At 33.7% G+C, this 19996-nt stretch overlaps 2 protein-coding genes across 2 annotated transcripts in view; one reads left to right on the top strand and one right to left on the bottom strand.

Annotated features, from left to right (window-relative positions):
* Window positions 1-15598, top strand: part of LOC123007905 (lysine-specific demethylase 3A) — a 109739-nt gene extending 94141 nt beyond the window's left edge. Inside the window, exons 9-14 of the mRNA XM_044403408.1 lie at window positions 3588-3777; window positions 3833-3988; window positions 6476-8785; window positions 8834-8984; window positions 12678-12808; window positions 12865-15598. Coding sequence (XP_044259343.1) covers window positions 3588-3777; window positions 3833-3988; window positions 6476-8785; window positions 8834-8984; window positions 12678-12808; window positions 12865-14832 — 4906 coding nt within the window. The 3' untranslated portion in view covers window positions 14833-15598. The remainder of the gene's footprint in view (window positions 1-3587; window positions 3778-3832; window positions 3989-6475; window positions 8786-8833; window positions 8985-12677; window positions 12809-12864) is intronic.
* A 45-nt stretch (window positions 15599-15643) lies between these two features.
* On the bottom strand, window positions 15644-18242 carry LOC123007906 (mitochondrial proton/calcium exchanger protein). The gene is made up of 2 exons (XM_044403409.1): window positions 17984-18242; window positions 15644-17935 (listed from the first exon to the last, which is right to left on the bottom strand). Exons 1-2 carry the CDS (start codon window positions 18036-18038, stop codon window positions 15780-15782), a joined length of 2211 nt encoding a protein of 736 aa, XP_044259344.1. The 5' UTR covers window positions 18039-18242; the 3' UTR covers window positions 15644-15779.
* Window positions 18243-19996: the final 1754 nt, after the last annotated feature.

The raw sequence follows: 19996 nt of genomic DNA, 5'->3' as shown, positions 1-19996 counted from the left end.
TGCTTGTGTAAAAACTCCAAAAAAAAGACTAATCCAGTATTTTATTTTATTCCTCCAATAATGATTCAACTTTCTCCAGAATCAGATTCTGAAGACGATTGGTGATTTGAAAATTTTGAATCAGATTCTGAAAATGAGTAAAAATTTAAATTACCCATTAAATAAATTTTTCCCGGTTAGAAGTTGCATTTTTCCGTGTCCTTATCGTCTTTATTTCTTGTCTTTTGGTAAGAAATTTGCTTCCACCTGAAACTACTTTTCTGACATTTGAAAATTACTAAACATAATCTAGGGAGATTTTAATAAACAGCTGTTACGAAAAAACGATTTTAGGGTAGTACAGTCTGGTCTTTGAGGGAATTTTGACATTGACAATTGTTTAAAAAAAATGGACTAGAGAATCAACTACCTAACACAATTCTTTTGGCTTCAAATTTGCGATTCTAGCGCGTCTTGGTTGTACTATAAACTAAAATTTGCGGCAAATTTAAATGCTTTATTAGAATTTTCACAATTCTGACACAAGCAACACTTTATTGGGSCAAGAAAAATTTTGTATGTTTACAGACTTTTGCTCTGACAAATCTAAAACTTTTGAACATTTTATTTGAGCAGAACAGAATTTTAAGTCTCTTTGCTTTGAGAATTAAAGTTTCCTTAGTAGTGTTTTTATAAGTTTGAAAATTTTAATAAATTAGCCTGAATTTGGCAACATCATACAAGACACGAAATAACACTTTTTTCTTAAATTTTCAAATAAAGAAGTAATAATCTGTTAAAGCAATTTTTAATTAATTAAACGCACGAATTTTCCAACCATCAGTACTGAAAAAACCTGAAGTTGAAATATGAAAAGGCGTGAGCAATAAATAAATAGTTTTTTTTCTAAAAAAAATATTTTTTATTTTGTATATTTTTTTCTGGACTTCTTGGTTTTGCTTGTTTACATCACGTTTTTTTGTAAGATTCTGTTAAAACATTGAAAAATTACCAAATTGGGTTGAAAATGACCTTTTTTTATGATTTTCGTTTTAGCACGTTTTTCAATTAAAATTTTACAAAATTATTTCGTCACAAATCGCTAAATTTACTCTAAATGGTGTTTTTAGTTTTTTAGATTGCGCTAAAAAATTGGTTCAAGAATAATACTATTTTTCAGTTTTAGGGCGTTTTTCAGTCAGAATCGCAATTATGTTGAAAATTTTCATCGAAAATGAGGTAAAAAATGAATAAATTATCACGAAACTAAAATTATTTTTGCTTTTTTGGAGAGTTTAAGCATGTTTTTGAGCCGAAAAATCATCTAGTTGCTTTTCCAAACGTTTTAGCCGATTTTTCAATCAAAAACACAAAACTTCGGCAAAAATAAGCCGAAAAATCACATTATTAATTCGCGGCAAATTTAAATGCTTTCAATTCCGACACAAGCAACACTTTATTGGGCCAAGAAAAATTTTGTATGCTTACAGTCTTTTGCTCTGGCAAATCTAAAACTTTTGAAGTCTTTTTGCTTTGAGAATTAAAGTTTTTTTAGTAAGTTTGAAAATTTTCATAAATTAGCCTGAATTTGGCAACATCATACAAGACACGAGATGTTGTAAAAAGCCAGCCATTTGTAAATAGATATAATTTTTTAATAACCAAATAACACATGTAGACTTTTTTTCTTACAATTTTCAAATAAAGAAGTAATAATCTATTAAGCAATTTTTAATTAATTAAACACGAATTTTCCAACCATCAATACTGAAAAAACCTGAAGTTGAAATATGAAAAGGCGTGAGCAATAAATAAACAGTTTTAACATTTCATAAAAAAAATATTTTTTATTTTGTATATTTTTTCTGGACCTCTTGTGTCGCCAATGAAATAGCACACACTAATTACAGCTACATTAAAAAAAAAAAAAAACGGGAAATGAAATTTCTCCAAATGTAAAAAACAACTTAATAGTTGTTCAGTTTGTTACTAATTCGAAAATATAATTTGTTCAAATATAACCTATTTATTTTTTAATTGACATACCGTCAAAATATTTTAACCCATTTTTAATAATGCATGGGAAAATTGAGAAAAAAAACTAAATTTTTTTGACATTTCCCGTTTCTTTTTTAATGTAGCTGTGCCTAAAAACCAAACATTTTTATAATAATTTCTTAAAAAGAATTAAACGCTATAAAAATGATTAATTTGAATAAAAACGTAACCGTTTTGAAACTCAATTTCAAGTCTTTTTGATTTATCTATTAGAAGATTTTTTTATTATTTTCGTCTCCTGTCTTTTTACGTCTTTTTGTATGAAATTTCAGGTGGAAACACATTATTATAAAATGATTTCATTTTATAATTATGCTTTTTTTTGCTTTGCTGTTAGCCTCTTGAGTATTTTTATTCTATTCTAAAGAACGATTTTATGTTTGAACTTGTTCACTTCTTCACAAAAACATTTCTTACTGATCCATGCAAGTTTGCAATTCTTAATTTTTTTAACCGACTTCTTAGACTATTAAAAAAGGGAATTTTAGGTTAGTACGTCTCTGCTACGTATCAGTGTAAAGTAAAAATTTAAAATAGTAACGTTTATACGATTTTTTTAGGTAATTAATACGGAATCGGTTTTATCAATTCCCAAAAAACTTTGCTATAAAATATTCACCAAATTTTTGCTACTGGACGTTTTCATTTTTCAATTTCTTGGTTCAATTTGAACCTTCAGCATTCTTATTTGACCATCTTCAAATGTACAAGTTTCAGACTCGTTTTTGCTAAAATTAAAAATAATATACTTTAAATCAAAAAAAAAAAATTCTTTAAAAGAAAACAAATTAAAACTCGTATCAAACACATTCTAGTGAATAAATCGTAACAGACTTAAGAGAATAAACATAGGTGGTAAGATCTAACGAAGTTATATAAACGTATCAGAAAATAAATTTCATTATATTTAACTAAAAATTCTAAATAATGTAACAATTTACAACATTCTAACATTCCTCAGAATAGGTTTGAAATATCTCAACAAGATTTAAAAGAAAGTATAGAAATCTGTAATTTTCGTGAGACGCCATCTTTTGGTTGTATGCCTCTTGAAAAACTCTTGTCGGGCTGTAAAAGACAATTGGGGGACTGAAATACTATCCAGAAATATCGGTTTAAAAAAATCTCCAGATTTGTAAAAAAAATCTTAAAGAAATGCTAAAATAAAAAAAATTGTATTACAATAGACAGTTGACCAGAAAAACTCTAAAAAAAGAGATTTATTTGTGTTTATTTTCCTATTTTCCAAAAACAAGTAAAAACTTGGAWAAACATAWTCTAGTCTTTTTAATTAGTTTGGATAAAAAACGTACATTGAGAAAGTCTCTAAGCTTGCGTTTAGAAAACACAAAACAAAACGTTACGCAACCTTATTAATTTATTTTTGTCCGAGATTACCTCGCTTTGCTTTTAACTCAATAAAGCGTTGCAAAAAATATAAATAATTTACATCCATCTTTGGACAAGTAGGTTAAATAACAGATTTTATTCAACTTTATGCCAATTACAACTGTTAAGTTATTGGTGGTAAAAAGTGTTTGTTTATTCAGGGAGAGACAGAATCAGGAAGTGCGTGAATTGGAGAAACAGAAAGAAAAGGAACGATTAGAGCGTGAGCGTCAGGAACGCGAGAAAGCCGAGAGAGATCGTGAGAAACAAGAACGAGATCGTGAAGAGAAAGAACGTCAAGAGCAAGCCCTTAAAAATCATTTTGAAAAGTCGTTACGGCAAGCTCAAAAGGTACTTTTTTTTAATTAGTGATTTACTTGAATTAGAAAATTTTGAAAATTTGCAGAGGGATCATTGGAATCCCATAGGTGGACGACCGCCACAACCAAGACCGAACAGTGAAGATGAGAGGAAACGTGTAGAACAGGAAATCCACCAAAGGGGAGATACGAGACACTTGGCTGTGAGGTCGGAACGAGATCACAGAGCGTATTACACGACGGTGAGTAATGAATTTGATTATTACATCTCGTGGTCGGGAAGATATTGGTAAAATTAAATAGGACATTTATTCAACTTTTAATAGTCGATTTCGCTTAGTTTTAAAAATAAGACGTTTTTTTTTTGACGAAAATTGCAATTTTTAAAAATTTATTACACAAAAACAGACAGCTAGAACAATTTTTTTCTTACTTCTGCAAAGAAGAAAGTACAGAATTTAAAGCTGTAGCAATTTTTTTGTGTTTTGCATTTGTAAAGATTAATAAATTAACAAGTTGTTAAAAGTTAAATAACTTAAATAATTAAATAAAAAAATAGGGTGTTATTTTTTTATTTTTGCATCTAATAGAGTGATAAATTGTCTATCTAATAAAATAAACTTTTAATGTCTAGTATTGATAAATGAAAAGATATTTAACACTTAACAATTATGTTTTTTTTATAGATTTTTTAACGATCAAATGTAAATTTACGTGACCCCTTCATCCACTATAATGCATTAGTTTATATTATTAAAAAATTGATTGTGTTAGCTTTATTTTCTAATATAAACTTTGTGATAACTATTGCTTTCTAAAAATATTTCAAGTTTAACACAACATTAATAAATGAAATTCTAACGACATAATATAAAAAAGTCTACTTTATGCTGTCCCGAAAATTAACATTCTCATTTAAAAGATTTTTTTTTCTTGTTTACTAGGTGTAATTTTGAAGCTAGTTCATCGACTTTTCGAAAACGGTTTTCCATATTAACACCATATTTTTCAATAAGAGACGGAATTATCTCGAAATATTTAGACAAAAATATACCGAAAAGTCACCAAATTAAGTGAAAAATAATGAATTTTGCTTGTTTACATCACGTTTTTTTGTAAGATTCTGTTAAAACAAATTGAAAAATTACCAAATTGGGTTGAAAATGACCTTTTTTATGATTATTTGTGCGTTTTAGCACGTTTTTCAATTAAAAATTTACATAATTAAAAATTTACTCAAAAATAGTGTTATTTTTACTTTTGTGCTAAAAAATTTGTTCAAAAATAATACTATTTTTCCGTTTTAAGACGTTTTTTTAGACAGAATCGCAATTGTTTTGAAAATTTTCATCGAAAATGCGGTAATAAATGAATAAACTATCACGAAACTAAAATTATTTTTGCTTCTTTGGAGAGTTTAAGCATGTTTTTGAGCCGAAAAATCATCTGGTTTCTTTTTCAAACGTTTTAGCAGATTTTTCAATCAAAAGCACAAAACTTCGGCAAAAATAAGCCGAAAAATCACATAATTAATTCGAAAATGATGTTATTTTTGCATTTTTCAAACATTTAGTTGCGTTTTTAAGTCTAAAAGAAATTTTTTTCTTTAATTTTTGCTAAAAAACATACCAAAAAATTAATACATATACCAAATAAAAAACAACATAATTTATGCTCTTTTCGAGCGTTTTAAGCATTTTTCATAAAAACGCAATTATTTCGCAAAATTTTGTCAAGAATACGCCGAAAGGTAATCGAATTAAGTAAAAATCGTGTTATTTGTGCTTTTTTTAAACATTTATTTATTATTATTTATTTATTTATTTAAACATATTTTAACACCTTTATTCACTGTTTATTCAAGTTGTACATAACGCCTTTAGCATTTGGTAATTTCATTCCTAGTAGAAACCAACACTTAAAAGTCTTTTTCAATAAAAGAATATTGCAAAAAAAAATGTTACAAACACCTTTATTCACTTCAGAGTTTTTAAAATTCGTTGTAAATACTAAAATTCAAATTATTTTATTGTAAAAATAAAGGATAATGGATTCAGTTTAACACAAATGTGATTATTAAGTGATATTTCTTCCATCTCTTGTGCAACTGTGCACTTTTTGGCTACTGAAACAATAGTATTTTTTTTTAATGTTTAACGTTAAATATCATTTTAGTTATTGATTATAAACACCTAAAAGTAAATAATTTTAGAAAGACAATTTAATAATCTTTTAAATGCAAAAACAATAAATAGGGTGTTCCATTTAAATTTTTTAAGTTATTGAATTTTTAACAAACGCCTTCATTTTTTTATCTTTGCAAATGCAAAACACTAAAAAAATGTTACAACCTTATAGCTTGTACCTTCTTCTTTGCGGTAGTAAAAAAAATATTTCTAGATGTCTTAGTTTTTGTGTCATAAATTTCAAAAAAGTGCATGTTTTCGTCAAAAAACCGTCTTATTTTTAAAACTACACAAAATTGACCAATAAAAGTTTAGCTTTAAAAACATTGTCATAAAAATCGATGCTAAGAAACATGGTGTTTCATTTAAAAAAAACTGTAACTTATTTTTGAGACACGCTGTATAGTTGAAAATAATTTTATTTTTTAAAGAAAATAATTTTTTTTATAGATTTTTTTCCATTTAAAGGTCACTAATGGAGTTTTTCAACTCGCTGGGTCACTCTGTATGATTTGATTTTTACAAAAATTTTGTGTTTTTTAGGGTCAACGTCCACCAAGTGTCCCCACAAAGACTGAGTACCCTCCACCACCGGCCCACAGTCGTGTCCCCACAAGTAAACCCTCCGAGAAGATTCCAACAATGCATTCGTCTCAACTCCAGAAAGGTGAAGTCAACGTTTTCGGATATCCCGTTTATTCCCCATTATTCTCCCCTCACGAACCAAAGACCAAATCCGATCATCATAAATCTCAGTCTCTCGTCGTATCGAAATCCACAATGGATAGTCGTGAAGTGTTATCAAATCCTCCGCCTTTAATGAGCGAAATGAAAAATTCCGTCATAGTGAAACACGAAGGGAAGAATTCCCACCATTTGGAACCTCGAGTCTCCATTGCTCATTCCCCAAGTCCCAAACTAATTGGGACTCATTATTTGACAGCAAATCAACCCAAAGGGAATCTATACGAGTATAGAAGCCCCGTCCAGTCCCCCCATCATCTCTCCCACACCCCCAGCCCCCATCATAACCTCGAACCCCAAAATTTGGGCAAGACTTCACACCATCGCCAGTCGAATCAACTACCCAGTCCGCATCATCAAAGACAGTCCCCGCATCACCCCCAACAACACCCCTCACCGGAACTACGCTACCGGGAGTCTCAAATGATCTACCCCACTGGGGGTAAAGGAAACTACTACTTATCAAACACAACTTCCGCTTATTCGTTATCAGCGAGTGTCTCAAGTGTCTCAAACTCAAAACCGAAAGTGAGCAGTCCGGCCCCACACCACATTTACGGCAAACCAGGCCCCCCAACTGGCCCCCCGGTGACCCGTCACGAGCCCTCAACCCCAATCCAACTCACCGCCAAGCCCCCATTATCCTCATCAGTCTCACCGAGTCCCTACCAACAAATGTCGCAATACCATCCACCGCACCCCCAGAACCCCCCAACACTGACATGTCCCCCGCCCGCTCACAGTCGATACCCAGTGAAGACATCGTCGCGGAATTCCCCCCCAACAGCAGCGTCAGCCCCCCGATACATACCAACTGTGCAAACCCAACCCTTGGATTTGGGTGTCTCCAAATACGATCCTTCCGTAAGCCCCAAACGTAAAGCCACACCGGTGTGTCTCGAGACGAAGAAACGACGAATTGAGCCCCAAACACCCCAATTAGCACGAGTTAGTGAACCTAGCCCGTTAATTGCAAGTGCCGCGACTACTATCACTACTGTAGTGAACACAGCAGCGTATCAAACACCTCCAATAACCTCAAATGACAGTTGTGACATTAGTGTGACAGTTGAAACAGTGCGTCCATCTAGTGTCGAAGCAAATCAACCAACGAGTAATAGTCCGGCACCAAACCCCCCTACCAATCAACCGGAAATGGAACAAAACACACCTGTCAAGTTAACAATTGCGCCCAGCTGTCTCGATTCAGAAAAATCGAATAGTCCAGGCCCCACAAAATCCAGTACTTATCCAGTGCGACATTTAAAGAAAGCGTGGCTTCAAAGACACACCGGAGAAGATTTAGAAGACACAACCGGAGTCACCGGATCCGGAAGTTGCGTCACTTTACCCATAATCAACATGGCGTCCAACAATAAAGAAAACCCAGTTCACTCGATTCACTCAATCGGGTCAATGGCCGTTAACAGTATCAACAAAACGAAACATTTCGCCCCAAAACCCAACAACAGGAAAACCCCCAGTAAGGAGCCCCTCAATGGGGACACGACCAAAGCCGACGACTCCTCGAGTTCGGACCAGGACCGCGGCCGCAAGTCCCCCCCGAAACGCAAGCCGCCGAAAGTGAAGCGGAAAAAGGGCCCCGTGAAGAAGCCCCCTTTGGAGGAGAAGAAACGCAAACCCGGGGGGCAATCAGTGGTGGTGAGTGAAAGTGGTTCCGATAGTGAGAAGGAAAGTGGCAGTGAGAAAGACTCCGATTCGGGGGCGAGTACGAAAAAGTCGCTAAGTGGGGGTAATAAAGAGCCGAGGAAAAGGGGACGAAGACCCAAGTCGTCAAAAAACGATAAAGGCGAGGAGCCGCGCGTCAAGAAATCCAAAGATGAGACGGTGCCCCAGCGCGACCCCTTTCGCAAACCCCCAGTGGGGCAGCTGAAAAAGACCGGCGAGAGTTTTTTACAAGACGGTCCGTGTTTCGAGGTTGCGCCCAAGTTGGCCAAGTGTCGGGAGTGTAGATGGACGCCGAATCAAAGGTCGAAGAATATGCCCAATATTTTTTGCCGGTTTTATGCCTTTAGGAGGTTGAGGTATACGAAAAATGGACAATTAGCAATTGCAGGATTCTCCGATCCGCACAAAGATGCGTTAGAGGTGAGTGAGGAATTGAGTGATTTTTCCGATTGTTAATCGAAGGTTTAGGACGATTTGAGGTTATGGTTGCCCAACCCCGAAGCGCCGCCACAGGATTTGGATCTGGAGACGTCCAGATTCATTCTTAAACAAGTCGGGGACCATTTCTGTGATCTATTTGTCCAAGAGAAGGAAGCGCATGCCGAATATGTCTCTGACGGTAAGCGATTTTTTTATATTTCATTCTCAAATTCTGAAATGATCGGCGTCCTTTAATTAGCCCGAATTTTGTCAGGTTGGTATTTGAGAAATTACGCCATTGGTTACTAAATTAAAGGTGATGTACGAAAAACGTACTAATTTCATCAAGATTTAATTATACAAAGTAAATAAAACAAAACTACGAATAAAATTACATTACACGTGGTGCTGTGTTGAAATATTCGTTTTTTTTTTATGTAAAATAGAGTACAGAAAATACAAACAAAATTAATGAACAAGCAAAAGTAATTAATTTAAATTTTGTCTTATAATTATATTGTTAATTATTATCGATGTTAATTAAAAAACAACGAAACTAGTTAAAATGACGACAAGTGACGAGCGTTTTGAATATATCTGACGGTGGATGATTTTTTTATATTTCATTGCAAAATAGTTATGAAATAAATGATTGGCGTCCTTGAATTAGCCCGAATTTTGTCAGGTTGGTATTTGATAAATTAACGTCATTGGTTACTTAATTTAGAGATGGGACCGGTGGGAGAAACGAAAAACGTACCAATTTCAACTTCTTTTTTTATATATCGGAAAAAATTCTAGTACACTAATTACATCAATAAAATTACATTACACGTAGTGCAATTTTTATTGAAATATTCGTTTTTTTATGTAAAATAAAGTACAGAAAAAAGAAACAAAATTAAAGTAATTAATTCTAATTTTGTTTTCAAAAATTGTATTAATTATTAACGATGTTAAAGAACAAAACTACGTAAAATGACAAGTGATAGGCCGGTTATTTTTTAACGAGCTTTCTGAATATGTCTGACGGTGAATGATTTTTTATATTTCATTGTCAAACAATCGTGAAATAAATGATTGGTGTCCTTTTATTAGCCCTTGTTTTTGTGGGGTTGGTATTTGATAAATTACCGCTATTGGTTACTAAATTAGAGATGGGACCGGTGAGATGAACGAAAAATGTACTAATTTCATCAGCGTTTTGAAATATCGATATAATTATTATAAAAAGTCAATATCTTTAACGAATAAAATTACATTACACGTAGTACAATTTTTATTGAAATAATCGTTTTTTTTATGTAAAATAAAATACAGAAAAAAGAAACAAAATTAATGAACAAGCAAAAGTAATTAATTTTAATTTTGTCTTTAAAAATTGTTAATTATTAACGATGTTATACAACAAAACTACGTTAAATGACAAGTGATGAGCCGGTTGTTTTTTAACGAGCTTTCTGAATATGTTTGACGGTGAATGATTTTTTTATATTTCATTATCAAATAGTCTGGAAATAAATAATTGGTGTCCTTGAATTAGCCCTTGTTTTTGTCGAGTTGGTATTTAATAAATTACCGCCATTGGTTACTAAATTAGAGATGGGACCGGTGATGTACGAAAAACGTACTAATTTCAACAAGATTTAATTATAAAAAGTCAATAAAACAAAACTACGAATAAAATTACATTACACGTGGTGCAATTTTTATTGAAATATTTGTGTTTTTTATGTAAAATAAAGTACAGAAAAAAACCAAGCAAAAGTAATTAAGTTTAATTTTGTGTTAAAATTATATTGTTAATTATTGTTGATGTTAATTAAAAAACAACAAAATTACTTAAAATGACAACTGATGACCCAGTTATTTTGAATATGTCTGGCGGTGAATGATTTTTTTATATTTTAATGCCAAGTAGTCGTGAAATAAATGATTGGCGTCCTTGAATTAGCCCTTGTTTTTGTCAGGTTGGTATTTGATACATTACCGCCATTGGATACTATATTAGAGATGGGATCACATCTATGAACAACGTACTAATTTCATCAGCGTTTTGAAATATCGGTATAATTCCCATAAAAAGTCAATAAAATAAAACTTTAACGAATAAAATTACATTATACGTGCAATTATAGTGCAATTTTTATGTAAATATAGCACAGAAAAACAAACAAAGGCAATTAATGTTAATTTTGTCTTTTATAATAGATGATTTATAATTATTATCTATGTTAATTAAAAAACAACAAAACTCCCACTCCCAGACGAGAAGTGATGAATTAGTAATTTTTTTACGACTCATGAAAATCTTTTATTATTTGTACGCAACAAATATGTATTGCATTTTAGGTGCAAAAAAAGTTGATACAAAGAGTTCACTACAAAAACATTTTTCTTCGCGTATTCAACTTTTTGCAAAATAATACAAAAGTTAAATTATACTACTGTAAAATTTACAAATTTATTTTTCTCTTCATGAGTTCACTCGAATACTGTATATTTTTGGTTTTGTGTAATTGCTGAAATAAATTTTATGAAACAGATGATTGACGTCCTTGATTTAGCCTTTAGTTTTGTTTGGTTGGTATTTGATAAATTACCGCTATTGGTTACTTAAAATTAGAGATGGGACCAGTGGGAAATATTTAAATAATCTTTACTTCATGTAAAAAAATGTTGTATTTAGAATTTTTTATTTCATTCGTGACACCAAGAAGTCCAGAAGATAATAAAAAATAAAATAATATTTAGGGTAATTTTATTTAAATATATGTATTTTTCTTATGTAAAATAGTTTGCAATTTAACACTGAAAATAAACATAATGAACAAGCAAACTACATATTTTAATTTTTCATAGTAAAGTAATCTTGATTTTGTCATTTTGTAAAGAGAATACAGATTTTTTGACCATTTCGACGAAAAAGGCGAGAAATAATGAGTCAATTACATATTTACAAGTTGTTGCGCGAAAATATTATTTTTACGAAATAAATATTACACAGAACGAAAGTTGACCAAGAACCAGAAAAAAAAAACATGTTTTTCAATAGTTTTGATGTGTTTAGCAATACAATAAAATATACTAATATCATTTTGCTAAGACCTACTAAAATTTTTATTACTTTTAAGTTAAATGCAGTATTGTTAAGAGTAAACCAGAGGGTAAACAAATCATAAATTAGTGGAACCCACCCGGACCCTGAAACAGGTCAGTTTTTAACAGGGCCGGATTATTTACTTTCTTTTTGTCTAAAATACTTGAAATATTTTAATAGTTTTTGATGTAGTCAAGAATTTTAAGAAATTAAAATAAGCCAGGTGGTTATTAACAAATTATTATTAAATAAAGCAGATTTTTTTCAATAATAGCTTGGTAAAACTCTATCACTACTTTGGTTTTAAATACGGCCCTGTTTCATTCTAGTGGGTGCAGCAACATTTGCAAAGGAACGTGCCATTTATGCAGGGTTACAAATTCAAGCCATTGTTTGGTTAATCTCTTATAATGTGTCATAAAATTTTTAGTAGGTCTTAGGAAAATGATTTTTCTATAAAACATTTTCGCATTGATACTTTAAACCCAAGCTAGTAAAACAGTTAGTTTTTATAGTAATTTTCATACATAAATTGACAAAAAGCAAAAATACATTAATACTGCATAAATGACAAAAATTATGTCTGAGTATTAAATTTAGTTGACAAATAAGCAAATAAAAAAAAATTGTATCGTGAGCCCAAATAAAAACTAAATTAAAAAAAAAAAAAACAAATAAACACCTGCTTTTCAATCGTTTCAAATAGGTTTTTTAAGTTTTGATGTAGATTTAAATTACCAAATTTGAGATCCAGTTTTTCTTTCTGTATTGAAAATGAAATTATTTTTGCAGACAAGACCGTGGCGTGGAAGCGCGTGGTGCAAGGAGTCCGCGAGATGTGCGACGTTTGCGAGACCACTTTATTCAACTTCCATTGGGCGTGTGGTAAATGCGGCTTTGTTGTATGTCTCGATTGCTACAAGGTAAAAATCACCCCAAAATAAATTTTCTCTCTTCTAATTTCCTTTTTTTTTTCCAGAGTCGCAAAAACGGTTCGATTAAAGTGTGGGGCGAACCTGGTAAAGATCGTGACGAATTTTCATGGTTATTGTGCACGAATCGTCAAGCTCACGAACAGGAAAAACTAATGCTGACTCAGATCATCGCCGGCGATTCACTATCACAACTCGGTAAAAAGGTCCACGAAATGCGCGAATTGTGGAACATCGAACAATATTGTGCATGTCCAGCGAGTAAAGAAGTTGTACAAAAACCAAACAATGTTGCTTATAAGGAAATCGTCAAGAAAATCCTCCTCGAGAGTAAAGTAAACGGAATTAAAAAGGAGATTAAAGAGGAAGGTGATGTGAAAGTTGCCCCAAATGGAGTCGTAATAAAAGATGAGAAAACTTCACCTTTGTCATGGTTGGCCGATGTTGCGTTATCAAATGAAGATAAGAAGAACGATGATAATAGTACGAGTGATTCAGATGAGGGGAGTTTTTCCACTTTGAGGGAATTGTTAATACGACCTTCGCATAAACCAAATGGGAGTCGTGCAGGATCTCCAGTTTCACAAAAAAACAATAAAAAAGTTAATAAAATCGATACTTTAGATGAGGTTATTTCAAGTGTGATTGAAGATAGTGTACCAAAAGTGACCGAAGTCACTTCTGATGTTAAACCCGAATTGAAACATTTCCTACGACGGTATAATTGGCAAGCAAAAGGTCGTGCACCACTTCCTATTCGAATAATGACTCTAACTGAGAGCAAAATGCTATATCCTGATGTCCCTCATAGTTGGCTGTGTGATGGTAAATTATTAAGACTGAGCGATTCCACGCATAAGGATAACTATAAGATATTCCAAGATCAATGGAAACGTGGCCAACCGGTGATAGTCTCCGATGTGACTAAAAATCTCAATAAGGATTTATGGAATCCTGATGCTTTTGCTCGCGATTTTGGCGATGAAAAAAACGACCTAATCAATTGTATGACTGGTAATTTGGTTCCTAATCAACCAATGAGAAAATTCTGGGAGGGTTTCGATCATTTCTCGAAACGATTAAAAGACGATCGAGGTAATCCAATGTTGCTCAAACTGAAAGACTGGCCTCCGGGTGAAGACTTTGCTGAAATGCTCCCAAGTCGTTTCAGTGATTTAATGAAAGTTTTACCTTTATCGGAATATACACACCGGACTGGTCGTTTAAATCTCGCGAGTCGTTTACCGGATTGTTTCGTGCGTCCGGATTTAGGTCCGAAGATGTACAATGCGTACGGATCGGCCTTGCATCCGTCTAAGGGCACAACGAACTTACATCTCGATATATCGGACGCTGTGAATGTGATGGTGTATGTGGGGATACCCAAAGATGGGGACAGTGATGAGCATATCAAGGAGGCGTTTCGGGCGATTGACGAAGCCGGTTGTGATATTTTGACACGTCGGAGAGTGCGTGATAAAGGGGAATTACCGGGGGCTTTGTGGCATATTTACAATGCGCGAGATGCGGATAAAATCCGCGATTTATTGAATAAAGTCGTTGTGGAGAAGGGAGGGAGATTGGAGCCCCATCATGACCCGATTCATGACCAGAGTTGTTATTTGGATGGGCCGTTGAGGGAGCGGTTGTATAAGGAGTATGGGGTGGAGGGATATGCGATTGTTCAGTGTCTAGGGGATGCTGTTTTTATCCCAGCTGGGGCTCCACATCAAGTGCGGAATCTCCATAATTGTATTAAAGTAGCAGAGGATTTTGTATCGCCGGAGAATGTGTCGCATTGTTTCCATTTAACTCAAGAGTTTCGCGATCTTTCAGACACTCATACGAACCATGAGGACAAATTACAGATAAAAAATATCATTTATCATGCGGTGAAAGACGCGCTTTCGTGTATCAGTGCGGTGTTGAACAAGCACATGTGCAAGAAAGAAGATGAGTTGGAGAGGAATGGTGAGGGAGAAGCGGCTGAGTCTCAGACAGAAGAGACCGCCTGAATTTGTGATAGTAGACTATGAATTTGTAAATTACTTCTTGTGTGATAACGAAAAATTTTTCTGTGTATAAACCATGATGCCCTATGCACGTGAGCTGTTGTGTGTACATATGTGTACATTGACTTTAGTTGGATGAAATGCTGAATATGCACGGTTTATCTTCCTGTTAGTAGTGACTAGTGGCTTGAGGGTCACTTGTAATTAGCCTATTACACTCAATTGTTGACTACTTGGCGTCCCGAGGGACTATATATCAATGTTGTTTCAAAGTACCAGTGGTTATTTTTGTCACTTGTATACTGTGCCTGTTGAGAAAAATGGTATTTTTAACTACCGAAAAACTTTTGAAAAACTCGCTATTCAGTATTCTTTGTGGGTTTGTTATAGTTACTTCATTGCAGCATCTGAAAAATTAAGTGCTATTTCATTCAAAGTGCCAATTACGATTATTTTAGGCAAAGCTGAACCAAATGATCTCGACTTTGTGTTGTTTACAACGATGATAACAATTATCCCACTTAAAACTTCTTATTGTAGGTATCGACTGTACATTTATTTTAAATGTTCATTTTTCTATATGTAAAAATTGTTTCAACATGTAAAAGATTACTATAATTTATTTTGCTTTCGCAGTCATTAATTGTACAGTAGAATAGTCTTTTGTACAGTAACGAATATGTTTCCTTTGCCTCTAACAGAGGCCACTTTTTTGTACTATGTATATTATGTAAGATTCTAGGTTTGAATAAGAAAATGTTTATTATCATCATCTGTTATTTCACCCCATACTTGTGCAAAGGTAAAGAACAAGTCATTTGATGGCTTTTTATTAACAAATTTCCTGTTTTTGCCAAATATAAAACTAGCAACGTTAATATTTTTATTCCATATACAGAGGTATCGTATTAAGCGTTAAAAAATAATTTAATAACTGGTAACAAAATTAACTAAAGCATTTTGGAACTATCTTTCGGTTTGGTTTTATCAATACTGTTAACAGGAGGTGCGATGTTGGGTTTGGTTTCAAATTTGGGCTTTTGTGTCGAGTCGCCACCTTTCACTGCAACCTCTTCGATTTTCCCTTCTTTGTCCTTTTGCAACGCCTTTTCGATCTTATCCTCGACTTCGAGAATCTCCTCCTTATCCAGCAATTCCATCAACTCATCGACTTGTTTATCGCTCAAATTGACATTCTCTTTACCAATTATCTCAATCACTTTTAGTACGTCTTCGACTTTGATTGACCCATCATGGTCATCGTCCATTTTCTTCAAGACTTTGACAATTTGGTCGACTCTGGACTCATCCGACACACCTTTAATGTGCTTTATCGCGTCGATAATGTCATCAATTTTGAGCAATTCTTCTTTGGTCTTGTCAGTTGCTTCAATTTCGAGGTCTTTCTTCAGTTGTTGTTCCTTTTGTTGCAACTCAACCAAGACTGTGTCAAGGTTACTGATCATCTTGTTGACACTTTTGAATAATCTTCGGGCGGCTTTGGTCTCCCGGATTTCCGGTTTGGGCTGCTCCGCGACTGTCTTATGCAAATCCTCGACATCCTCCTTATAGTCGGCCATCTGTTCCTTCAATTCCTTAATCTCCCCGAGGAATTTCTTGTCTTTGGAAACGGTATCAATGGCATCTTCAAGCACCTCAACATCTTTGGACAACAACTGTTCCTCTTTCTTCTCCTTCTTCTCGACTTTTTCCAGCTTTTCGACACTTATCCTCGTGGCAGTATCTTCAAGAATTGGGGTCGAGGAGGCCGAAATCACCGGCGCTTTATCCACCAACAACTCCTTCTGTTTCTCCAACTCCAACTTCTTCTTCTCCTCCCGACGCTCCTCGCGTTCCTCCTTCACTTTCCGTTCCTCCTCCTTCAACACCTCCAACTTGACCTTATTATCAATCTTGCCCTCTTTCTCCCCAATCGCAGCCTTGGTATGTGTGACCACCGTCTCCGGGAGGGCCGAAATCGTCGCTTTGAGTTTATCACTAGTTGGGATCGTCTCAGGAAGCATCATGGCCCGGGATAACAGCAACAACGAGGGTGGGACCTTCTCATTCAAACTCAAATCGAGCCATTGTCTCAATTGAGCCCGGAGTCGCTCCTCGGACACCCCGTATGCCCGCATCCCGCGCGCCCGACACGCCTGTTGGACTTCCCCCAAAGTCAACGACTCCACTCCCTCCTTCTGGATCATCTTATCATCAGCGGCCAAACTCCGGAGTTTCATCCGGAGTTGGAACCGGAGGAAGTTGTTCGTGCCTAAGGTTTGCACCTCAAGGACGCGACACAAAGCGATGAGTTGGCTCCGGGAGAGGGAATCCAGGGTGATTTCATCCTCGAAAAGCTTGGAGAACTTCATGATTTCCTCATTGGAGACGAGTTCTCCCGAAGTTCGGACCTTCTGGAACCATTCGGCGAACTCCTTCGCATTGTCGGATTTGTGGTCCTTGTGTTGCAACGCCATGTCGTCGAGAGTCTCCTGCAGGAATTTCGTCATTTCGATTTTGATTTTCAAGTTTTGCTTGATTTTATTCTCCTTGTCGGTTTTCGTCTGGAAGGTCGAGGGGAGCAATCCAGGGAAGAATTTGATAAAGACTGGGAGGAGCAGTTCCATGAAGGGGACAATAATAAAGACCGAAAAGGGGACTAGACGGAACATGTCTCCSACGGTGCGCATCAAAAGTCGATACTCGCGTCGACTCAAGGTTTTACCATTAAGYACCCTCCARACTAGCACTGTTGAGATTTTCATGTCGATGAAAAGGAGTCTAAACCCGTGGTAGTAGTGGACAATTTCATCCACGATTTTCTGTCTTATACTCTTTTTGACGAGTGGTTTTGGGGCGACTTCGGYCGGGATCACAGTCTCCTTCTTCTTCTTCAATTCTTGGACCGTGACCTCGACTTTGGAGGACGGTTTCAGGGGCTCCTTCTCGAACTGAATCGCCGACAAGGAGAAACTCCTAATTTGGGGCTGAATTGTGTAAGTGGGGTTCCCCACTAGTAGATATCTCGATTCGTTAATATTGTGTTTATATAACCTATCGTTCCCACACACGCATTTAATTGCGACTTTTGAGGCATCGTGAAAACCTAAAAACTCGTTACATAATTGACAATACAGTGAAGGTTAATACTTGCCTCTGATAAGACTGTAGGGGCCTTTCACTATGTGCGGTCTGAGGAAAACGTGCATTTTACTTTTGCTGTTTTTTCAATGATGGTTTTGTGATTTTTCTTAAAATTGGTCGAGTTTGTTCATAAGTGCCATAAATTAGTGGTTTACAAGGTTATCATTTACTTGATTTGAAGTTTCTAAGCTCTTTACCTATGAACAGATATCGTCACATAAAAATTTTCCAAGACATAAAAGAGAAAAAAATGACATCATGCGATGACGTTTGAGTGCCAACAAAGACAAAGAAAGTCCCTAGAAAATGGGTTGGCGTGTCGAGGTCTCGCAAACGCCCGGTTCAACAAGCGCCAAACAAAATTAAACTGTTTTATTTGTTTATTTTAAAAATAGTGAATTTTGAATTAAAATTAAAGGTTTTTACTAAACCTTTACTTGCTTTTGTGCTTTTCAATCGACTCGTCTAAAATGGCTGAGACAATGTTCAAAATATTTTCTTTAATTGTCTGAAAAAGTGTTATTATAATTTGTAAATTAACTCAAAATAGTCTGTAAGAGAGTACTTTTTATAATTCATATTTGAATAATGCTTCAAAAGCGACAATAAAATGAACAGTATAGACTAAAATGTGCACGCGTGTATTATTTGTTGCATAACAAAAAAAAAATAATGATTTAAAAAATTGTAATTAACACTATAATTGTTTTCTACACCCACGTGGCTACGTTTGTAATAAAATGTTTAACTTTATTACCTTATTACACAAAAAACTTTTATTTATTATTATTYGTATCGCAATTTATGATTTTTTTCTTACAATTATTTCAATTAAAAAATRAGTCAAATTAATTGTTATTTTTAGTACAGTGCAAGCAAAATATTCTTTAATCAAGTAGGCTTACTAGTTGAAAACGTATGTCACATGTCAGTTCGTATGTTACCTAAATGTCAAAAAAATATTTTATAAAAATTAAGATATCGTTCTAAGCAAGTTGAATTATTCTGTCAAACCTGTCAAAATATTTTAAAATGAGATGTTATTTGATGTTTACAATGATTATCATGTAAGTACCACGGTTTTCTGTGATAATTTACATGAGTTTTTACTTTTTTTTTTAATTTTTCTTATTATCACTAATAAATAGTTAAACAAAGTCCTATTTTTTTGACTTTTTGTTATTTCTTTTGTTTTGTTTTGAGCAATATGAGGAAAAAAATTGTTTTGGTCTTCAACTTTTTGTATTGGTGTGATTTTATGACGTGACAGCTGTCAAATTTTTTTCCCCATCTGTCAATTTTAATAAATTTTATCCCATTATTATTTATTTGGTTTCTTAAATAAAATAAGAAAAAAATTGTTTTAGACAGGGTTCGTACTTCAACTCTTTGAGTTGGTGTCATTTATGACGTGTCAGCTTGTCAAAAATTGTAGCCCAACTGTCAATTTTAATAAATTTTTGCGTTTTTGTGGTTATTATAATGACTTCAAAAGTAAATTTAAATGCACTTTAAAATTTTTGCTTATTTGTTTTGTGTGGTATTAAAAATTTTGTCATTTTCACAAAAATAAATTTATAAATAAATAAATAATTTTTTTATTCCTGCAAAATGGTTAAACTATCAAATTTTTTGGTCACTTATTAATCTTATTATTATTTATTTGTTTCTTTAAAAAAAAAATAAGAAAAAAATTGTTTTAGGTAAGGTGCGAACTTCAACTTTTTGAGTTGGTGTCACTTATGACGTGACAGCTTGTCAAAAATTGTAGCCCGACTGTCAATTTTAATAAATTTTTGCGATTTTGTGCTTATTATAATCACTTTAAACGTAAATTTAAAGCGCTTTAAAATTTTTGCTTCTTTATTTTATGTGGTATTAAAAATTCTGTCATTTTCACAAAAATAAATTTATAAATAAATAAATTATTTTTTTTTACTGCGAAGTGGTTAAACTATCACATTTTTTGGTCCACTTATTAATCTTATTATTATTTATTTTGTTTAAAAAAAAATAGAAAAAA

Source organism: Tribolium madens, unplaced genomic scaffold, assembly GCF_015345945.1.
Source record: "Tribolium madens isolate multiple individuals breed KSU strain unplaced genomic scaffold, Tmad_KSU_1.1 Scaffold_3;HRSCAF=73;Tcas5.2_LG2, whole genome shotgun sequence".
In the NCBI taxonomy this organism is placed as follows: domain Eukaryota; kingdom Metazoa; phylum Arthropoda; class Insecta; order Coleoptera; family Tenebrionidae; genus Tribolium; species Tribolium madens.
This window is presented reverse-complemented; position numbering and strand designations above follow the sequence as displayed.